This window comes from Anoplophora glabripennis, unplaced genomic scaffold (assembly GCF_000390285.2).
Source record: "Anoplophora glabripennis isolate ALB-LARVAE unplaced genomic scaffold, Agla_2.0 scaffold335, whole genome shotgun sequence".
Taxonomy (NCBI): domain Eukaryota; kingdom Metazoa; phylum Arthropoda; class Insecta; order Coleoptera; family Cerambycidae; genus Anoplophora; species Anoplophora glabripennis.
In genome coordinates, this window is record NW_019416429.1 from 255,274 (window position 1) to 279,995 (window position 24,722).

The 24,722-nt window shown below is 30.8% G+C and overlaps 1 protein-coding gene across 3 annotated transcripts in view; it reads left to right on the forward strand.

The window, feature by feature from the left end:
* The window catches only part of LOC108909733 (homeobox protein aristaless-like), a 146,415-nt gene that overhangs the window by 29,886 nt on the left and 91,807 nt on the right, over positions 1-24,722 (forward strand). For 2 of the 3 annotated variants that reach the window (XM_018714141.1, XM_018714142.1), the window contains exon 2: positions 17,104-17,268. The exons of the other annotated variant lie outside the window; for it this stretch is intronic. In XM_018714141.1, coding sequence (XP_018569657.1) covers positions 17,145-17,268 — 124 coding nt within the window. In that variant the 5' untranslated portion in view covers positions 17,104-17,144. The remainder of the gene's footprint in view (positions 1-17,103; positions 17,269-24,722) is intronic. 3 annotated transcript variants of the gene reach the window in all.

Sequence of the window (24,722 nt, forward strand, 5' to 3'; positions counted from 1 at the left end):
TGTATTTTGAAAGTTGTATTGACGAAGAGGCAAGTAATGACTTAACAGCATAATAAATTTTCCGATATTAACTAGTTATGCGACAAAAACAGTTGAAGTGCTTGTGAGTGGAGATGAAGAATAAGATGACCTCATTCGAAACGACCATAAATTACGGCATATGTTTTGTTTTAATGACATTGTCGGTTGGGAGAGGAATGTGACGTGTGCGAATTATTTCATCAACGTAGGCTTATGGTTATTTTATGTTTTAATTAAATTGAAAAAGATAATAGACGTACGCGTATTTCTCAGGAATTCCTTTTTGTCCTCCCGGTTACAAGGAATGAAATTGTCATTTTCATTCCTTAAATTGTGCGGTATTTAGTTTTTCTGGCTGTATTGTTTATGCGCTCCGCCGGTTGAAACGTTCAAACTGTACGTTTGCACGGTTTTATTATTTTCAGCCTTGGGGCGGCTATAAAAGTTTTATTATCGTTAATTGATCTGTTATATAGGAATTAATTCAATTAATAGAAAAACCTCCTGCGATTCATTATGAAATTTATTAATTATTTTAATGTGTTTACGTGTGCCTATAAAAAATACACTAACATGTATTAATTAAATCGCGTTTTATATTTTAATTAAAATTCCCTGTTAGTGGCGTTGTTAACGTATTATACAATTTGTTTCTAGCGAAGCGGACTTTTTAATTACGTTTTATAAGACACTCAGTGGTTTCCCACTTTTTTCTCTCTCTCTCGTATATGAAATATAATTTTTAGGTAAGGGTCACTATACAAATAACGAAGTAGCTAATCTTACAATTAATATTTAAGATCATCATTATCAATAAGATTCATTTTATCTGTTACTGGTAGAATAACTCCAGATCGAAGTTGGAAGCAATATTGAAATTTTCTAAAACTGCATATGGCCTAAACTTAAACTCAGAAAAAAAATTAAGGAGACAGCAAAATTTACAATTTTTTTTAGTGATCCTTGAAAAGAAGCATCTTGAAGCTTGAAGATTCTAGTTTTGATATCTTGATCTGGAAAATTATTTTAAGCATCATTCTCGGCGCAATGAAAAGAAATAATGCAAAGCAAAAATTTTAAAATTTTTTTCTTTCTCAGAACTGCCCGTAAGTTCAGAAAAATTTTTTCTTGTTCAATCAATCATTTAGCCAGATTCCTCAGCTTCAGTTTATTTTTTTAAATTTCCTCTACAATTATTTCTAATTAAGATATCAACTATTGAGTGAAAAGTCACTTTTTTTATCATCGATATCTCATGAACTAATGATCGTACAACGAATGAAGGATGGGTTTTGGAAACTTCAATCGATCCTCTTCAAGGGGCTTTTGGTACGTTTGACAAAAGAAATATATACTCAGTATTAATTTGAAAAAGTGCAAAAAAAATCTCTTTTTCTGCTGTTTTAGAAAATCGACGACTACTTTGCGAATATTGCGAAAAGTACCAATGTTTGTAGGTCTTCTTTAGCTCAATACATCCCCATGAGGCCTGTAAATTTTTTTTACCAGTTTTGTAAAAATTAAAGGAGCAGGTTTATTGCTCTTTAAACATCAATTAATCAGGATTAAGATGAAAAATTTGTTTGCTTTATTTTTCTCACAATTTCGCGTTAAATACTTATCAAATATCGAAAAAAAAAAAATTCAAAATTTTTAAAAAATAAAATTTTTCAAATTTTTTTGCGTTATTGTTTCGCAATTTCACATTGAAAAATGTTGAAAAAAAATTTGTTAATAAAATGTAAGATAATTTTTTGTTAATGAAAAAGGTTGGTAGTTTGAAAACAAAAAACTGTTTTTTAAAGGCTTGACAACTTTCGAAAAAAGGATCAATAAATCGTATATACCGTACTTTTTCATCTGTATTGCCATTTACTTATAATACTTGATTATTAACGGATGTTTCCCAGAAAACGCCTTAAGGTGTATTTCCGCCATTTTTAATTTGACTCACAAATAAAAAGTTGGAGTTGCTGGCTCCAAAAATGCTACAAATTGACACTATCATTTTTTTCCTAAGCCTAGCTCAATAGTAGACTAGTATCAATTGTTTTTCAAATGAAACAATATACAGTGTGTTTAAATATTGTGTGGAGGTGTTCGTCTTGCTGCAAATGCACGTTCCTAGGCATTGCTATTCATGTAAAGCACCCCAGAAGTGAATAGTTAAAAATTGTAAATAATGCTCATTTTCTTCTTTAGTAACTTCCCACATTTTTTGAGAATATTGGTTTTTACAGTACCTAAGGTATGATAATACATACAGTAGTGCGTCGAAGTACGATATCTCCGATATTATAGAAGATATTAAAAAAAGTTATTTACAAAAATTGTACCCAACTTAAAACTGCACATTTTAAAATTATTTTCTTATATACAGGGTGTTACGTATTACCAGAGTGAACCAAATATACTATTTTTCAAATGGGTTACCCTATATATTATTTCAAACTTAGATTAAGCTCATCTCTCCCATGTTTCCAATATAGGGTTTAATTATGTTATACCCTATATATGTTTTTTCCGGTTTTGTTTTTTGAGTCACCTTTTATTTCTTCCGTGTTAAATTCGATAAGAACGGATTAGCGATTGTTTTTATCTAAAATCTGACTACGCCTCTGGATTCTGCATTCCCTCAATGTAGTTTGTACTAAATCTAGTGAAAAAATATTCACTTTTCATTGTAAAATTAATATCAAAAGTTTTTTTATTCCCGTTTTTCCTAAACGGAGTAAGGAATAATAAATAAATTGGATAAACAAATAAAATGTTCAGTTATTTGCTGTTTTGACCAGTTTTTCAGTATCATACAAGTGGTTTTTCAAACATTAGTAATAGTCACGTTTTTATTTTTTGTTTTTTTTTTTCGTTTTCTTTGGTGTATCACATTTGGCTAGACCAATTGTACATGCATTTAATTTTTGTTGGAGTTTTGAAGCGAATAAATTCCTCATATACAGGGTGTCCGAAAATTAGTGCAACAAAATTTGGTCATAGATTCTTGAGACAAATTTAGAGGACCCGTATTTTTTCTTTTCGCCCTCTTTCAGTATTACAGTTCCCTGAAATCTGCACCTAAGAATAGTCTTTTTTATATCTCAGAACCCTGTTGTACGAGAATCACTAAATTTGGTACACAGGGGTTTTATGATATGTGGAATCTGATAGTGCTACGCTTTTTCGAGGAAAATCCCCTTAAGACACTTTTTCATGGACCCCCTTGTCATTGGAACCAAAAAAATTTGGTCCCAAATTAGATTTTTTTTTAAATGATGTATTAGTTGGCTAGAAAGCCTTTGAATTTAGAAACTTTTTTGTCTCTCGATATGTTTTTTGTAAAACGCAATGGTTTTGAGGAAAATGGCTAATCACGATATGCATTCGATCACATTTTGACATTTTTCTCGAAAACATTGCGTTTTACGAAAAAAGTATCAAGAGACAAAATAATTTCTAAATTTTATGGCTTTCTAGCGGAGAAATAATTTTAAAGAAATTTAAATATGCGACCAAATTTTTTTAGCTCCAAAGACAAGGGGGCCCACGAAAAATTGTCTTAAGGGGGTTCCCCGCCAAAAAGCGTAGTACCATCAGAATTTAGTGATGCTCGTACAACAGGGTTCTGAGATATAAAAAAGGGCAGATTTCAGGGGGCTGTAACTCCAAAAAAAAAAATAAAATAGAAAATGCCGGTCCTCTAAATTTGTCTTAAGAATCTGTGACCAGATCTGGGTGCATTAATTTCGGGACACCCTGTATATTATTATATTTTTTTTAAATAGATTTTAAATTTTCCCTCATTAATGTCAGTCATTAAGATCCGTTACATATATATTAAAATAATAATAATATATTAATATAAAAATATTTCAGGTGTTCATACACCAATTAATATATTTTCATGTAATGGAAATTGTTTGTCTAGAGCGAACTACACAATGTTCTGTAGTCATCAATTACCATGGCGGAAGTTTAAATTTCCGACCTGTCTTAACTCCAACAACTTCCTGTTTTCATGTTATCAGGCTGCACGTCGTATCACATTGAAGCTATTAATAAAGGGTAATCGATTATGATAAAAATACCATTTTATTAATTTAACTTGAAAGCGAGTTTGTTTTGCGAACTAATTGAATTTATATCTCTATGACCGAAAAAATCTACATTGAGAATTATAAAACTATGGGGCGTTTAATGTTTACTGTTATTATAGTAAAGCTTATAACTTATAACAATCGCAATATTAGTATTTCAGCTGCAACTGCAATCTAGAATTTTACATTAAGTTAAAAGAACATGGGAGACGCTGTATATTTTTATTTATTTGCATAGAACGGTAAAATGATATACCTACTGTTTGACGGGTCTATCTCTAATAGTATGGCAGATTCAAAACAGTGTGTCATAAGCATACTTAATGTGTGAGTTAATTATTATTAAAAATTAAAACATAAAAGGGGCATGCTATACATGAAAATTCGAAGAGAATTTAGTGTTAAATTTATACAGTGTGAGTCAGTTTTTTGTAGACAAACTTTAACAGGAGATAGAACACATGTTTTTTAAAAGAAAAGCTCCTATAAACATATGTCGTAGAAGGCTTCATTTCCGAGATACAGGGTGTTGAATATTTCTTTTTTCTCGAATTTTCATTATAACTTAAAATCGAATGCTTAGATTTTTTTCATGTTTGATGGATAATGCCTATTAATTAAGGGGCATAAAATAAGCGATAAGAATGTTCAAAAACTTGCACAGTGGCGGAGTGGAGGGGGTGCTCAACCCTTTTCTTAAATAGAACTTCTACGCCAATGACTATTTTTTAAAAAAACTTATTTTCATTATCTACATACAGTTTAACAAAAATAATGTCCCTTCGAAATTCTTGTGCGTTTCCGAGTTATTTTGATTTTTAGTGTTTGATGTGGTACTAATTAAGTCATTTATTTATTATCAACTATGGGCTAAATATTTAATTCTTTCAACGAAACCTACCTAAATATGATTTGTTAAAGATTCTAAAAAGCCGAAATCTCTTATTCTTTATTTCTTTCTAATGTAGTCAAAATAGAAAACCGCCTCTATAAATAAAATCTTTTTTTCCGTCAATAAAATTCACACTTTAAATGTTTGAAAATACATAATTTTAAATAATAGTTTTTGTGCTCCCTCTAACTTTTATTCGAATATTTGTTTATATCCGGAATAATAACAAAATATTGTATTTTGCTGTAACTAAGGAACACCCTGTATCTGATGCCACTTAATAGAGTTATAAGATACACGTGCCACTGCAAAGTGGATCTTCACACAATAATTGCATTCAGTTTTTTATACTCCAAATTCCCCTTCTGAATATTTATATTAACTTCCTTCTAACACGTACAATTATTCCCAACGCAAATTCACAATTTGATCTGTTTCAAATTGGACATGGTTTACCTTAAAAAAACCTTGAAATTAAAGTAATTTCGCTTCGTTTAAACAGACCACAAGCTAGCCATTAACCCTTTGCATGATTCACAGGCAATACGTAGCATAACAAAACAAATAAATAATAACCTTTAGTCCATAAAAGGAAATCGGATTAGAGAAAATGTCACCTATGGCCGTTGTGGATTTAACGGTAGATTTAATTACCTACATCGGACGTAAATCTCCTAACACGATTAGTGTCCTAAACAGCATAATTACATTAACGTCTTGTGTTCTTATTTTATTCTCGTTATATATTTTTATGGCACTCCGAATTGACAGAAAAACAAGAATCCCGCAGTGGCGGCCCAACGTTTCGCCGGCATTTTTAACAACATGCGTGATCAAAGCGGGCAGGTGTCAGGTAAACGAGTTCGGCCAACTTGATCAACTTTAACTTTACAAACAACGGATAGCTTATAATATACGGTTTTAATTTTACTTTTGGGGCTATTTAAGTGCCCATAAGTCAGCTGGTTTTATGACAGACTATGAAGTGTTTATAGGAAATTATTTTTGCTTATTGCTGTATCGTATACAATAAAAATGCTAATAAAGCAGGAGGCGTAATTAATGAAAGTGGTTTAATAACCTCCATCTAATTTAATAAGCCAATCACCAGTCACTTAGCAGTCATCTTTCATCTCTTTGTCAAAATAACGATTTCCTAATTTGATAAATGTCCTTGCTCAATTTTTTCTAAATATATACGATGGGTTCTCGGATATGTAAAGGAATTCTTATGAGACAAAAAAATTTTGAATTTAGAATATCATCATTTGAGATTCAATTGGAATCACTGTGGTTTTGAAAAATCAAGCATATGAATTGACTGTAAAGAGCAAAGTATGATGTTTTCGCTAAATTCTGTGGGAGGCTAAATGTTACTCAGATTGAAAACTAGATGGTATGTACAAAATTACCTTGTAACCAATCAATCCCCCTGCGATCTTTTTTTATTCGAGAAGCTGTCAAATAGGATTTGAATTGAAACATATTTTCTATTCCACTTTTCCGAGATTCTCATCAAATAAGGTCTTAGTCTTTTATACTAATATATAGCTATATTAAGGCATATAGTAAAGCCAGCATTCTTAATTGCCTAAAATAAAAAAAAATAAAGAAAGTCTATAGTATTACTAGGTAGGTAGGTACTGAAAAAATACGTACCTGGTATTAAAATTATTAAACAATATTCACTTTCTTATTGTTAGTTTATATTTTTTAAGTATGTAAAGTAAAAGCACAAGACAAAATAATGAAACATTTATTATACAGTCTGTCCAAGATAAGGATGGGATAGCATTAGGATTTAGGAAACGGTAAGAGATACGGGGTGGCTCAAATTAGAAAAAATTGTGTTCTTTTATACCTAAAAATATGCTGTTTAGAAAGCTCTAAATTTTTGAGTAGCTCCGGAGATATCCGGAAAAACCCGAAATTTTGCAAAATCGTTTTATTTTTTTTTCTGGCTTTATTTGAAAACGAATTTTAAAATAAATTGCATATTTACATTGCCACTTTTTCGCTCTATCTAATGGCTTCAACATTTTTGCAATCCGACGTTTCGTCTTCGAGGGGCCATCATCAGGTTAATTTTGTTAAATACGTCGCTGCTATTTTTATGATAAAATGTAGTCATTTTTAATTCTGAATTAGATGATATTACTATTGTAATCCCTTAAAACGTTGTTTAGTTTGTTTTAGCTATCATTTAAAATTTTTCCTGAGTACGGCTCTGAACGCTTCCAAGGTATCTGTTGGAGGAAGTCATAACAGTATAAAAGTCAATACAGCGCAAAATATGCAACAATTTTTTTTAATCAATAATTTAAAAAAGTTGTACCTAATAAAAAAATAATACGAATTTATGAATATGTTTTATTGTTTCTAATTAGTATTGCTAATACTAGTAAAAAAAAATTTTTGAATATTTTGTTCTGTATTGACTTTTATACTGTTATGACTTCCTCCAATATATATTTTGAAAGCGTTCAGAGCCGTAGTCAGGAAAAATTTTAAACTATAGCTAAAACAAGCTAAAAACCTTTTTAGTAGTATAATTTAGGTAATTCAGAATTAAAAATGACTTTAGATTTTGTCATAAAAATAGCAGTGACGTATTTAAAAAAATTAACCTGATGATGGCCCCTCGAAAACGAAACGTTGGATTGCAAAAATATTGACGCCATTGGATAGAGTAAAAATAGTGGCATTGTAAATATGGAATTTATTTTAAAATTCGTCTTTAAATAAAGCCAGAAAAAAAAAAAAAATTTCGCCGGATATCTCCGGAACTACCCGGAATTTTAAAACTTTCTAAACGGCATATTGTTGGGTTTTTACCAAACACAACTTTTTTCTAATTTGAACCACCCCGTATCTCTTACCGTTTCCTAGATCCTAATGCTATCCCATCCTTATCTTGGACATATTATGTTGAAAGGGTAGATATGTTAAAACTGTGTTAAAGTGTTATAATAAATATTCTATATTATTGTCGCTTTTGACATTGTCGTTTCAAAATTTCAGTTTGTCTAAAAATTTTGTATTTCATAATTATAATTAAGATTTATTGATATTAATTTATCTATAAATTCCATTTTAAAAGAAACGGAAATAAGCAATACTGTGTGTCCCATTTTAGATGGAATGATCCTTGTATAAAAGTACTTATTGTCCGATTTAATTTGTTTTTTTTTTTTGAAAAAAAAACATTTCTTTTTAATTGTCAATTCCTACAGTGTTAAGTTCTTAGTTGTCAATCAAACAGAAATTGGTTAATGGTCTGTTTTTATTTAAATTACTAAATAACTAAATAAAACTAAATAACTCACCCTTTAATATTAAAAATTATTGTTAAATTTGGAACTAAAATTAAAAAGATCAAATTAGTGAACATGTTTAGGAAGAAGAGAAATAATAAAAATCATTAATTTAACTTTACAATTAGCAGTAAATATTTTTTCTCGAAATTGGTACAATCCCAGATTTTTAAATTCTATTGTTAAAAAAACCGAATTAAATTAGACAGTAGTAAACCTATTTATAATGTTTTTTTTTCCGTATAAAATGGATCACAATATATATAATTTATCATGGCTAAATTACGTGGTGGTCTTTGTCCGAGGCAGCTCACAAAAATTAAAGTGTCTGTAGAATATTTAAACCATTTGACAATATCTAGAGAAAAACAGAGAATCGTCTTGTGGCTCAAAAACGATAAAACGAGAAATCGATATCACCCTGTATATGAGCCGGCCTACTCAGAAAACAGCTTGAAAACCGTCGAAAACGCTACTGCCATTCGAACTGCACACCCTTACCGACATTTCAAAATCATCATTACAAAATTTCCCTTTGAAAAAAAAAACACATATTTATTAATTTGCCACTCCTTCACTCAAATTCTCTTCTAGCCTATGTTCCTTGCAGAACTTAGTTTTCACTTATAGCAATACTTAAACATTGATAGAGTCTTATAAAAATAGTCAAATGTAGAGGATCACCATTTTCCGCCCCGCCCAATAATCGTAAAATAAAACGACATCAAAATCACTCCGATCATCGCCCAGCGATCGCGACGGAACATTTGTTTTTGAAAATTTGTATCTCCGTATACACATACATATATATATTTTTCAGTTTTTTGTATCCTATATTTAGTTATCAAAATGGTTCATATCGAATCATAAAGGAGAAAATTACAAGGGTATTGTTCCTAGTAGGTCACACTGTAAGTAAAAAAGCATGCATTATATATTAAAATATTTATGTACATCTCTACAAAGTTGCTGTTCAAGCCATATGCTTTTACCTTAAAATTACCAGCGCGTTAATTTCTATACGAAAGTGTATTTGCATAAAACACGCCTATAGGAGATAAAATGTAGCCGTTAAACTTAAAAAATATATATTTTAAATTAACACTCGACTAGTTAATTCCACGTTACGCTTCCTTGAAAATGTTTTTATGAAAATTCAAATTATACACCGCACTCACTGATTAGTGTGAGTATTGAGATGAAGTGTGAGAACCTATTCATAATGTAATGCTAAAAAGTAGTCGTTGCGAAACCCGCGATATAATAAAAGCCGATATTAAAGTTTTATAATACCACCAGGAAAGCAATCATATAATTAATTAGCTTTCTATTTGCTCGGATCAATTATATCTAACACAAAGCAGGATGTGACTGTAATTGAATTATAATTTTTTAGCATGGAACGGGTATACGCGCTCGCCTGCAATAAAACCAATTCCACCGGAGGAGAGAAAGAGCAGTTGCTCGGAATAACGTGGGCAATGCCGCAAAAACTTGCCACTCTTTGTGTCTTTATTTACTGAGGCATCCAGCAATTAGTTTATTTACTGAACTGGGTAACGCAGCCTTGTCGAATAACTCGCAAAAACATTATGAGCCTTTAATCAGCGTAAATGCGGCCAAAGTTATTTTTATATATCTGCTCCGCGACTCGATGAAAGGAATGCGCAAGAATTATTATCTCGCCGGTAACTCTTAACAGCGACGCTGGAAATCATTAGGAGGACATCACTTCGACAGGAAATTATGAAATATTTATCAGTCAAGTCTGAACATGATTAACGTTAAGTAGGGGAGACCGAGGTTAGTTGTTTCAATCAACTCAAAAAGTAGGTAGAATGGAATCTTCATTGCTACATAAATACTATTCACTCGTCTACTATATATTTCAAATACGAGGTCTGTTCAGAAAATAACCGATTTTTATTTTTTTTTAATTTTTGTTATTAATTTTGTACATTATTGGTCCTTGTCTCCTTCAAAGTACTCCCTCCCCTATTCACACATTTTTCCTAGCAGTGTTTTTATTTCGCGAAGCAGTCCTGTATAGATTCAGTTATATCGCCACAACTCTGGTCTATTTTTCTCTCTGTTTCACCTTGAGACAATAATTCAAAATTTCATTGAAGTCGAAAAGAACAGTGAGCATCACTTTGATACTGGATCGAGACTGACATGCTTTCTTGGGGCATGGATATCCTTTGCCAATCCATTTAGATGACTGAACTTTTGTCTCAATATCCGTAAATCCAGCTTTCGTCTTCCGTTATGATCCTTTGAATGAATGTTTCGTTATTGGATTGTTCAAGGAGTTGATACTGAATTACAAAAATATAAAGGAATATTATGAAAAAATTGATGCATCGATTTTATAAGCTACGCTATCAGATAAATCAACGTAAGGCTGACGCTTGCCCACAAATTTTGACATTTGTAAATTGTCAGGATCCAGGGTGCGTTGCAATCGACCCCTCTCAAATCTGACAAATTGTGATTTATTACTATTAATTAAACATAAAACACACCGCAGAAATGAGACAACCCCTAAATCCAAATCCAAAGCCTGTGCAGGGATCGAACCCGGACCAGAATAGGAAGCCTGGCCACCGCACTCTTGACCGACTTCTCTACCGTGGCTTAATTACATTTTTTAGTTATTATAACAGTTTAAGTAACAAATTACCTCTTTTTGAGACACGTTTTCTTAGATTTGTCGGCGTCGACTGCGTTGGCCTTTGGTCGTGAACGACCTCTTGTATATTTAATGATTGAGGTTGCCAACTGTTCTTTATGACTTTTATTAACGACTTTCTCAAAAACTCGGGATCTCTACAAAAAAAATTAGAACACTAATTTTGAGTAGTATTTATTTAATTTAAATATACAGGGTGTTACAAATTACTAGGTCAACACGTTAACCACATATTTTTTGGACTAAAACAATGGAACTTTTCTTATGCCACTTTTCATTTAGGAGCATCATTTTCCAAATACAGGGTGTCAAAATTAAAATTTAAAAAATGATTTTTATTGATAACTCCGGTGATTGTAGAGATAATTATTTGAAATAAAAAAAAAATATATGCTAAATATTTTGAACTTAAGTCGGCGCACTTTTCGTGTAATTTTGGTTTAAAATATCAAAACGCGAACGGAGTGGAGGGGGGTTCCAGTACCCATGGACCCCCTATTTTTTTTTGAGTACGCCTATGCTTTCCGAATATTTGTTTTAGATAAAGCGGCGTTTTATTCTATTTTTTCAATCTTGTAAGATTTTAATTCGGAGAATTTTTTTGGATAGGCGACATCGATTTAGTTGACGTTAGACTTTTTTGCAAGGGTAAGGTAAGAAAGATTTGAGTCGTCTTACTTATTTCAATTTACTGAATAAAATGGAGTTGACCATCATCATGATCAGCGATATTTAATTTGAGCTAAATCTAACATATGTACCTACCTATTATCTAAAAAAGTTGCAAATCTCGTACAGCAAGCCTCAAATCAAAATATGTGGTTTCAGCCTAAAGTGCTCTTTACCTCGTCCAATTGGTTACTTTAACTGTTTTTTAGTTAGTATTGGTATAGTATAATATGGCATAACTTTACTTCAATTTTCAACCGAATGTGTAACATATAATCTGTAGGTATAGCTTTCAGAAGTCAGTTGAACATGTATAAAAACGCCTAGTAATAAAATTTAATGAGTTCATAGGCGTCCCTAAGAAAGTTTTCTGTTAAATTATTATAATAATTTCTATATAATGTGTAAAAAATTTCTATTATATGTTCATTTGACCAACAACATATTTTAATTATTTATGTCCTCCAACAAGTTTATTGTATTGACTTTAAATTTCATTTTGTTCCGTTTCAAAAGGTCTCCAAAATTCCATGTTATAATAATATTAGTAAAGAAAATATCCCTCTTATTTCTCCCTTTCGCATTTGTAATATGAGTGATTAATAGAAGGTGCCCTTAATAATACATTAAAATTACCCGAATCACACCAAATTCTGCACTGCTGCACTGCACTGCTAGGTAATTTGTCAACCACTGAGATTTATTGCCCAGTCGCCCAGTGCGGCTGTGTTATACAGTTGCGTATCCATAAAATTACAATATCTCATAAACGAGGCCCCAAATAAAAATCTTACACGAGTGAAAAAATAGAATAAAACGCCGCTGTATCTAAAAAAATATTCGGAAAGCATAGGCGTATAAAAAATAGGGGGTCCATAGGTACTGCAACCCCCCTCCCCTCCGTTCGCGCTTTAATATTTTAAACTAAAATTACACAAAAGGTGTGCCGACTCAAGTTCAAAAAATGTGCTAAATTTCAAATAAATATATCTACAATCACTGGAGTATAAAAATCATTTTTAAAATTTTAATTTTGAAAATGGGTCTCCGAAATGAAAAGTGGCATAAGAAATGTCCCATTATTTTAGTCCAAAGAATATGTGGTTAACTGCTTGTCCTACTAATTTGTAACACCCTGTATACTTAACATTTTGCTCGAATGACAATATAAAAGAAACATAATATACAACACAAAATATAACTCAAAATTCATAAACACATTCTTAAGTAATAAAAAAATATTCTAATTTTCTATTTTTATTCGATTGGGTATTTCTGCAGTACTGAAAAGAATAAATAGATGAATAATAATGTAATGTTAAACAACTTAAAGTAGTAGTATATTCGAAATAGTTATTCATGAGACTTTGTTTAATCATGTCAAATCACAAATTTCTGTTGATCAGCATGGTGCCCGGTAGATCTACAGTCGTTAATTTACTTAGTGCGTCTTAGTTTCTATGATATTTGAAAAACATGCAGATGGAGGTCAAGTTGATGTGATTTTCACATATACCTCTAAAGCTTTTGACATACTGGACCACGGTATATTATTACGCAAATTATCTGCTTTTGGACTCGTATCATAATTATTTAACAGGCGTTCGTCAGTGCACTGTCTTGGTTTGTATTCTATTGGGATCAATGCGACTTCGGGAGCACCTCAAGGTTCTGTACTTGGTCCCCTTATGTTCAATATTTTTATTAATGACATCATACGTGACCTTCCTTGTCGATCGATACAACTTTATACTGGTGACTTAAAATTATTAACGGTAATTGAATCTTATGATTGTACTTTGCTAGAATGTGACATTGAAATTATTAATCAATGGTGTATCGATAATAATCTATTTCTGAATACTTATAAATGTGCAGTGAAGATCTAAATATACCTACAGTGGAATTCCTCAAAAACACTTGTGAAAAAGTGTTTTCAGATTTTAAAAATTCCTCTAAATAAAAAAGTTACAGACGATTTTCGAAAACCCCACAATTACTTTTTTCAAAATAACTCAAAAACCTGAAGAGCTAGCGGCGGGCGCCATTAAGTTAGGAACAGAACTGTCTAAAACTTTCCCCTTTTAACTACTTTCCTATCTATTATAGTTTCCAAGATACCAATACATGTATCACCAAAATGGTCCACACTGTATATTGTAGTAATTGCAGTATTTAACTAAAGGTTACACAAAAATTACTCAAAATTAAATTACTTGCTCGATGTTTCTTTAAAAGTTGTTATACGATTTTCTATAACTACAACGATGCTCGATTTTGCTTCGTTGTCCGATTTTGTTCCTCTTCCTTTAACTGGGAATAGTAAAAAATATTATCTCAAGGTTTTACTAAATAAATGCGTAAAATATAGCAAATAAAAATACTTTTATTTGCCATTTAACATTAAAATGTCACTTTGTATTACAATTACGTACTTTCGCAAAACAGTTATATAATAAGAAGTAATTAATCATATTTTATGAAGCAATTAATTATACCACATGTTGGCATCCTTGACAGTGACAAACTAATAGTCAGTAATTAATTCAATTAGAACATAATCTTCAGGATGTAGAATTAGTAGTAGGCAAATATAATAAAAACATAGCAATTTCTATACATAGAGGCATCTATCCACTCATATCGAAAAATATTCAAAGGTTGCTGCTCTGATCTACCGTTGTAATCTCTACTAGCACGTAATGTGTTAAGTACCTACTAGATACTTATCTAGTATTCAAAATATGTTTATTCAACTTATAATAACACATCACTGGTGGGCCAATAATATAGTGTGTTCCATTTAAGACCATCCATAGATCTGATAGTATAAATAAAAAATAATCATTTAAAAACTGTACAGCAAATCAAGTTTTTCACATTTTAAAATTATTTTCCAATATACAGGATTTTTAATTCTTCCTTGAGTGCAAGGCCTACTTTGATAAAAGATATTCATTGTTTTTGTAATCATTTTTATATTTCCTTTTTATTATTTTATTATTAATATGATCATATTTTCATAAAAATGATCTTCTTTGACTCTTGTCGATAATTTGTTAATTATTTACATATTTTCGTAACTATTTCCTTAATATTTAAATTAAACAACGCTCAAATATCATTTTCAGTCTATTTTGGTTTTGAAACTTCAAAGTAAGACTAGTATTCAAAACCTAATGTGGTTATTTCGTTAGGTTCTTGAAATTTAGACTAATGGAAAATACAATAAATTGTCCTACTGTACTATCTATCTATATGACGTTATATCAACTGCTATCCCACTGCAAATGTTACCATACACATTTAGGGGCGTTTTTTGTAGATATAAATTTCAAATTTTTTATGCTGTTCATAATTAATTGCTATTAGGGCACTATGGGGACAGTACGTTAAGCTAGCAGGTGTTATCCTGGAAATAACACGATAAGAGTTGGGGAGAGTGGAAACTTGCATACCGTAGGTACCCACTTTTTCAATTTAATTAGCTTGCTTTACATTTAACTAAAAGCTCTTTGGTGCTATCGGTTTGAAATAAATAGTCTATTGATAATTAGTTCATGTTTTTGTCATAATTGTACCTCGGGTTCGTTGTACGAGATATACAAATCTTCGCGAGACGAGATCGAACCTCATGGAAAACGTTCTGTATATCAACGCAATGCCTGTGCAGCATTTTGCTCATATTCAACGTAGATTAACAATATATCAAACTTTATTTTCAACCATCTCACTAAAAATTGCACAGCATAACAGTGTTCTATGATGATGATGTCTATAATCGATTGTTTATTTATGACTCATGATGAAAAGTAAGGAACAGCTTTAAAGGATATAATTCGTTTTAACAGGGATGTTCTAGATATTCGTATTTACATTCACAAGTGCCAACTATTTGTGTCAAATTCAAAATTCGTATCCGCATTCGCGTATTTTGTTGTGCATTTTTAGCGAATGTGAATATATAAACAAAGAAGGAAGATTTGTAAGAAAACATTCATTCTCATTTAAAAAAAGCATCTTTATTTTAAAACATTTTTTTTGCTATCTTCATTCGTATATCTTGAGCCCAATCAGAGGTGGTTATTTCAAGAAGAAAAGTTCGCGGCGGCCTATTTTAGAAGCGGCTTAGTTTTGGAGAAACAGGATGTTAGAGTTTTTGAAAAATATAGCATTAACAAAAACTTTCGAAAAAAATCATTAAATTTGTTTACAATTATGTACAAAGTTTTTTTTTCAGAAAATTTTGTGATTTTATGTATAATTCCGTTATATACGGGGTGTCTTTAAAGGCTCCACCAGATATAGTACGGCTCAAAATAAGTCCATTTTTCCAAAAATTGATAATAATTGAGCTACGGCGTGTCAAAGTTGAAAAAATAAATTACATTTTCTTATATCTTTCGACTACTTCGAGCTAATTTCGGGAAATTTTGATTTTTTGAGATGAGAAATTCGAATTTATCGTCGATGTCGTTGTATCTTCTAGAGGGCGCCACAAGCATAGGACGCATTTAAACTGCCAAAACTTTTTTGTGCCACGGTGTATTTCACCTTGGGCTGGAAAAATCTTTTCCCCAACTTTTCTGTTTAAAAAAGATATACTTTGCTAATATATCTAAAGCCAACCGTTTTGAACAAAAAGGCATTTAAATTTGTAAATGCATAAAAAATAGTTTAAAAGTTATTTTCAACTCCATTGGAAAACGTATCTTTTGAGACAAGTCATAATAATTAGTTATTTTTTAGATTGCTAGATCGTTTAGCCAATCTAAACGATCTTAAATTTTTTAGATTGTGTAAGATTGATAGATTGTTTTTAGAAAATATATTTTTTATTCTATCTGCAGTTCTGTTTGCAGTAAAATTGTTAAATATACGAATTTTAAAATTTTAATTGCACTGTCTCCCTTAAGGGTATATTTCTTACTTATAAATGATTGTTCCTAATTTCGTTTATCAGTGGAGTTGAAAATAACTTTCAAACAAATTTTTTATACATTTACAAATTTAAATGCCTTTTTGTTGAAAACGGTTGGCTTTAAAGATATTAACAGGGTATACCTTTTTTAAGCTGAAAAGTTCGGGGAAAAGATTTTTGAAATACACCGTGGCACAAAAAAGTTTTGAGAGTTTAAATGTGTCCTAATGGTCGCTTGAGGCGCCCTCTAGAAGATATAACAAAATCGTCATGTAAATTTGAATTTCTCACCCCAAAATAATCTCTGGATACAAAATTTCATGAAATTAGCTCGAAGTAGTCGAAAGATATTAAAGAAAATGTTATTTATTTTCTTCAACTTTGTTACCCTGTAGCTGAACTAAGACAAGTGTAGTAAATCGACTTATTTTGAGCCGTACCATATTTGGTGAAGCGTTGTAAGACCCTTTAGAGACACTGTATATTAATTCCAATTGCAGCTAGGCCACTTGAAAGAGCAATCCTAAAATAAAACGCAGAAATGGTTAAGTACTTATCTATCGTGGCTATTTTTTGCGTGTTGTCTGTCAAAGGTGATGTTAGAACAACGATAATACAAGATATTTCTTTGAAAGTTGCATTATTTAACTATTTCAGTATGTCAGGTAAGTGTTTTTCAATTAACATACACTGAAAGGAATGCTCTTATTAAACTGTTTCTTTAGAATAATGTGTATAGCGCATATTAAAACTTTTATAACAAATATACAACTTTTATTAAAAAATCAGTTATCTCCATACTCATTATTCAATGAGTTTAACTGGAAGGTGCTTAATACACCCTATGTATCTATGAAATAAAGGTTATAATCAATTATGTTCTAATTATATAGTAGGGAAGATTTGTTGTATAAAGACCAGTATCCGAATTTGTATATAACAATTGTATTACCAGAATTATTCATTTTCATAATGATTATGTTTCCTTTTTTAACGTGTAAAACGCGTCTTATAATGGTTAAGTGATCGTCACCTCTCGGTGCATAATCGGTTATGATCGTAAAATTTCCGACAGTCCGCTGTACATCGACTATTACACTTCTAGTTTGAAGAAAATAAACAGTATAGGCACATGTTTTGTGGGATACATGATTATATCGCGTTGTGTGAAATGGAAAATTATGTAAGTCTCTAACTGTTTTATGGTTTGTAATTGTTTTGTTTTTTCAAATGTAAATTTCGTCTAAATATTAAAAATTATTATCTTCTGTGCCCTATTAGAAACCGCTGATGTTAAGCTTTACATAAGATGGAGGAACAGAATGGTGACAAAGAAGAGCATGGATCAATCAACCAGAGGAAATAGAATTAGAAGAAAAGAAGCTCAACCTTTCAGGGGATGCTCCATTCTTAAGGTGGAAGAGTTCTAGTACAAATTTTCATTTAATACAAGAAAATACGGGTGCATCGTTACTAAGAAAATAAATATTGGACAGTCTTGGGAGCGATTTGTCATCATTTGTAATACTTAAATGTTTGTTATATGTTTACTTCAGCTTGTAATTACAGTTATACAATAAAATATCTGAAAACTTAATGTCATATGTTTTTAACTCATTCAGAGTATACAACAGTTTAATACATTTATTATTATAAAACTTATAATTAGTACTAGATGTTCTAATAACGATATGGAATTATTTAATAATAGTTATAGCTATAATTTCGTAAAGGGTATAAAAAACGTTGTATACTAGTTATACAATAATTTAATAAAGAATACGGTTTATAGTCAATATACAACTGTGTTAGCAATACGCGTTTTATATCCAACATTCACCTGTTTATCTGTCACATATAGGATACAATGTTTTTATAATGACATAAATAATAATTCCAATAAAGAATAAGGCGCCTTTCTTTCAGTGTAATTTCTAATTTAATTTATGTATTAATTACTAATTTAATAAAAGGGGCAAATATTTTTTTAGATAGAAAAAAGACAATCTATTCGTGTTCAAAGCTTTTGACGCTGTAGCTTTAAAAAGGTAAGTCTATAAATGGGGCAAATCCCACCTTCAATGCACCCATCGACTTCTTTGATTGTTAATTTAAGTAAATTAGCCTAATTTTGGCACAGCCCATACCAGCTCACTGTGTAAAACGAAACTTTGTGAACATTCTACCAAACGCGGAGAAGATATCATACAGCTGCTCCTACGACCCTTGCCTTTTATGCCCTTTTTTATCGGGCATAAAAAACAGATAAACCCGGTACGATATACTAATTTGTCGAGTGAATAGTCATATTAGTGGCCGCGAGGAGTTCGGGATGGAACGAATACAGAGAGGGCCGGCGGAAAGCCGGTCCGGTAATTAATCGGAATGACTGGAACAAGCCTTACACATTAACAACTTGTTACGGGAGATAAAATTTCGCCGACGGCGCGGCCGAGGGCGGCGGCCCGGTCGCCCAGCGCTGGCTGACCGGTGGACGCTGATAACGAACCCGAACTACAAGCTGTTCGATTTCGCGATATTAATGAGCACGTTAAATGGAACATATTGCGTGCTTAAAATTAAAGTAACTTCGTATAGAGTAAACAACAGGTCATTCTTTCCGTCAGTTTTGTACCTTGAGACCTACAACTTAGAGCTTAGTCGACTATAAAAAGGTAAAATCCACTGGTTTTAGGTTCCTAAACCCAAATCTGGAATTTTGGAGGGTGAAAAATGGGGTGAAGTTTGAATGAAAATAACATATAATTTTGTATACATTTTCCTACACAACAATAAATTATTAAAAAAATATTAAAAATATCTACAGGATGTTTGTAAATAAGTGCGAAATATTTTAGGGGGTGGTTGCCGAAGTTATTTTGTGAAAAAAAATTCATATAAACGTAGGTCGAAATATGCTTCGTTTCCGAATGATACAGTGATTACAGTGTTCACATTTTAATTTTTTATTTATTTTTATTAATTATTTCAAGAGTTTTAAAGACATTGACTCGAAATTTGAAAATCGCTCTGGAAGGATAAATGTGCATTTTTTCGTGTGATCCGAATATTTCTACTTGAACCAGTGACGTTCATGCCAAACCTTTTTTAATAAAAAAAATGGTACGCCACTGACTTTTTCCGGTTTTGATATTTTTTTAGAAATCTGCCATGAATTCTGGATAAAATTGGTCTCTTCAATTTTATGGCAAATTGTGTACACTGAAAGAAATGCACTTTACTCTTTATTAAAATTCTAAATGCCATTATAAGAACATTGTATACTATATGTGATAGATAAACAGGTGAATATTGGATATAAAACGCGTATTGCTAACACGCTTGTACACACTGAAAGAAATGCGTTTTATTCTTTATTAGAATTCTATATACCATTATAAGACCATTGTATAATATATGTGACAGTTAAACAGGTGAATATTGGATATAAAACGCGTATTGCTAGCACAGTTGTATAGTGACTATAAACCTTATTCTTTATTAAATTATTGTATAACTAGTATACAACGTTTTTTATACCCTTTACGAAATAATAGCAATAACTGTTATTAAAGTGTTCCATATCGTTATTAGAACATCTAGTACTGGTTATAAGTTTTATAATAATAAATGTATTAAACTGTTGTATACTCTGTATGAGTTAAAAACATATGTCATTAAGTTTTCAGAAATTTTATTGGATAACTGTAATTACAAGCTAAGGTTCTAATGTAAACATACATAAAACATACTTTTAAGCATTAAAAATGATGACAAATCGCTCCCAAAACTGTCCAGTTTATTTTCTTAGCAACGATGCACCCGTATTTTCTTGTATTACATGAGAATTTGCACTATAACTCTTCCACCTTAAGAATGAAGCATCCCCAGAAAGGTTGAGCTTCTTTCCATATAATTTTATTTCCTCTGGTTGATTGACTTTATACCCATGCTTTTCTTTGTCACCGTTAACCTTCTGTTCCTCCATCTTATGTAAAACTTAACATCAGCGATTTCTAATAGGACCTACAAAATAATAATTTTTAAGATTTAGACAAGATTTACATTTGAAAAAACAAAACAATTACAAGCCATAAAACAGTTAGATACTTACATAATAATTTTCCATTTCACACAACGCGATATGATCATGTATCCCACAAAACATGTGCATATACTGTCCATTTTCATCAAACTAGACGTGTGTAAGTCGATGCACAGCGGACTGTCGGAAATTTTACGATTGTTGTATTTTCTCTTCTTGAGTAAAGATAATAAAGACGTTGTGGTTTTGTGTGTTTATTTTGACAATGATTGAACATGTATGGACAATAAAAGTGGACTGTATAAGATAGTTGAGTACCGTTCTGCTTCATGCATAGCATGCTACTGAAATCTTAGAAGGGATGAGCTCGTGCGGCGAACCCTAAATCAGCGGCTGGAATAGCCAGGTTTCTTATTGAGTCGGCGCACTTCGCTCTCGGGTCTGACATATGATTATTATTACAAGACTATGAATATAACTTAACAACGATCATAACCGATTATGCACCGAGAGGTGACGATCACTTAACCATTATAAGACGCGTTTTACACGATAGAAACGAAAACATATTCAGTATAAGAACGAATAATTCTGTTAATATAATTGTTATATACAAATTCGGATACTGGTCCTTATACAACAAATCTTCGCTACTATACAATTGGAACATAAAATCTATAACACCTAATAATGTATAAGTAATTCATTATAACCTTTATTTCATAGATGCATAAGGTGTATTAAGCACCTTCCAGTTAAACTCATTGAATAATGAGTGTGGATATGAGAGATTTTTTTAATAAAAGTTGTATATTTGTTATAAAATTTAATAAGCTCATTTCTTTCAGTGTATTTTTAATTTCTATTGATACATTATCTAGTAGGTCGTTGTCAATATTTCTAAATAAAATTCAACCATCAAATTTCGAGTCAATATCTTTAAAACTCTTTGAAATAATTAATAAAAACAAATAAAAATTTAAAATTTGAACACTTTGTATCTCGGAAACGAAGAATATTTGGACCTACGTTTATATGAACTTTTTTCACAAAATAACTTCGGCAACCATCCCCTCAAATATTTCGCACTTATTTACAAACACCCTGTATATAATTTTAAAAAGTTTTCAGCTTTTCAACAAAATATATTTACAAAGTCTTAAAATGTCAGTACGTGTGAGACAAATGCATTTATTTTTTCAAAGTTGATTTTTCACTACCTTAAATTAACTTAACTTTTTTTACATTTAACATATTCATATCCATTTAAATGAAAATGGGGTACGTGTTTGTTACAGATAAAATGAATTGTTTTCGAGATAAACGCATTTAGTAAACAACCCATTTATTTTTTTATCGTTAAACGCATTTATATCGAAAGCATTTCATTTTGAAGATAACAAGCAACCACACCTTTTCCACTTAAAAAAGTATGAAGAGCTTAAATACATTATGTAAACAAATATAGAAATTAAAAATATAATTTTTTATATGGACTGATATGAGAGTGCTCAGCCCCTTGATCCACAAAGAAGCTAGCCGCAAATTGAATACATTGTTAGAAGTAACTTCGATTAAAGTTGATCTTGCCCAAAAACTATTAAAATTTAATGAGAAACACAAAGTTATAACGATAATCGATTTTCATCAATTAACACTACAGAAGAAAAAAATATATAAACTTGTGATGTTATTTTTACAAGACCTATCCAAATCCGGGCGATTGCCCACCATTTTCTGGACGCCCTGTATATTTCAATTATTTTTGTAACTAATGTTGCAACTTATATATGTGGTTAATTTTTGGCACTTATTATTTGCATATATCCTAAGTATGACAAATGTACTATTAGTGGAATTTTACACATACGAAAACATGAGGTAAAAGTTATATATTTTAATAAATTTTATTGAAACTAGAGGTTAATATAAAAAAGAAAATAAAAATACGAAGTAAACATTTTAGTGAATTTAAACACTAATAATATTATTTAACAATAAATAATCCTTGGACCTTAAAAAGTTTTTTATAAAATATAGTATTTAAATAAGAAGCTTTTTCTAGGAATACTCAGGAATAAATATATTAATTTTCCTATATACGATTTTTAAAGGCAAAAAAAGTTAAAATTTGTAACAATACTTGGTAGAGTGTTGTTGACATGTCGGTAAGAGGTGTAGTTGGGGTAGCTGTAGCGGATTCGACAGTTTTTATTGTTGTTTTGCGATTCTGAGGGTGTGTGTGACACAATGATCTCTTTTATAATTATATCGTTTTCAAGCTGGTAGATAACCAGAGATGGGATGTTTTAGTTGTTCCTATAACTACGTTCATTTCCAATGTGTCAGAAGTTAGTTTGGTGGAGAATTATTTAATTTTTTTAAGGTAGAGTTTAGGAACTCTATTGCCTCATATGTCATTCGAATTTATTTGTAGAAATAAATAAGTATGGAGATGTCCCGATAATTTAAAAAGTAATTGTTTCATGTGCGGTAATTAAATTATAACACATACAACATTCGAGTTATCTACTTCGTAAGAAGCTGATACAGATTTAAAATACTTTGAAACTGTCGCCCCTTAACCGACAAATAAAAAATCCTTATTTTCATATGCACTCAACATTATTGCTAGTTTATTAGTTCGCTTCAGTTCATTATCTATAGATACTATGTCATTTCTGAGATATTCTTTGTAGCAGAGCGTCTTAGTTGAAAAGGGTAAACATTTTTCAAATAACGTTTTGCAAAAAATCGTAACATTCTTTCAGAGACATTTTAAATTGAACCTACTAATCCCACTATTATCACATAACACTAAAGGCTTTACAATAATGTGTTCTATTGATAATAATAATTCAAAGATCCACTTCATCTACGAATGAAGGAAAATATTCCAATACTGTAAGGAAGATTTTTTATTAATTTATGTGCGTAAATTTGTAATTAAACTTTGGTTAAGCATTTTAGTTACGTCCTGTAAAATTAAACTAAAAGATCCTTAAATGGTCAAATCGATCAATTTTTTGCTTCTAATTTTTTATGTCGAAATTGATGAAGACAGAATGGAAGTTTAATTTTAGAGGGAGAAGTCATATTTCCGATTTATATTTAGTATAAATAATATTTAGTATAAACAATAATAAAAATAATGATTTGAGTTCGTTTGACATTCAACTTTAACAGATATTCATAATCTGAAAGTCATTTTTTAAAATTATTTCGGTTAAGCGAATATGCTACACTGTGAGTGTATTAAATTATTATTAATCAGAAAATTGATCAAAGCTTTTCTGTTTGAGGTTTTTCAAAAAATTAAACTACTTGTTTAAAACAGCAACAAAAAATCTTACGTAAAGCTCTTCTTGTCCTTAATAATCAGTATTAGTTATTTTGGAGAAAAAAATGCATTTAATGTTTTGGGATAAATTGACTTATAATGCAGTATAATGAAGCAGAATTTAAAGATAAAAGAAAATTATTTTTTACACAATCATAAGCATTAAAATTTGAATTATTATAGTGAAATTTTAATAAAACGGTTAAGTCTCAGTATTATGTGAGGACTATCGCTTTTTTGTATACTGCATCTCGTACATATTTTTGCTTGAGAGGAAATAATTATAATGGATTGGCAAATGAATGAAAAATCACCAGATATCATATTAAGAGCTGAGTACAAGAGGTACCTGTTAATACTACAGAAAGAGTTATTTCATTGCTGACATTGTGAGGAATAGAATGTTCTGCTAAAAGCAGTCAATCCATTTCTGTTGAACGTCCATCACGTTGAACACTATCACTCATTAGATAATTCTGTTATTTTTAGCAATAAAACACACAAAAGCTTAGATGTAAAAATATATATTACTAATTATATTTTAATTTTTATCGAATGATGTGGTGGGAAACTCTGCCAACTACAGCTCCGACCAGCAATATCATTCGTCAGTGAAATCACTAAAGCCGGTTTCAAACTTATAATCTAGTTATTTGGATATCTATCTATACCCACACCCAAAATATTATACTTTAATTATATATAGTTGGACGGTCATGGACATTTGGGTCTTG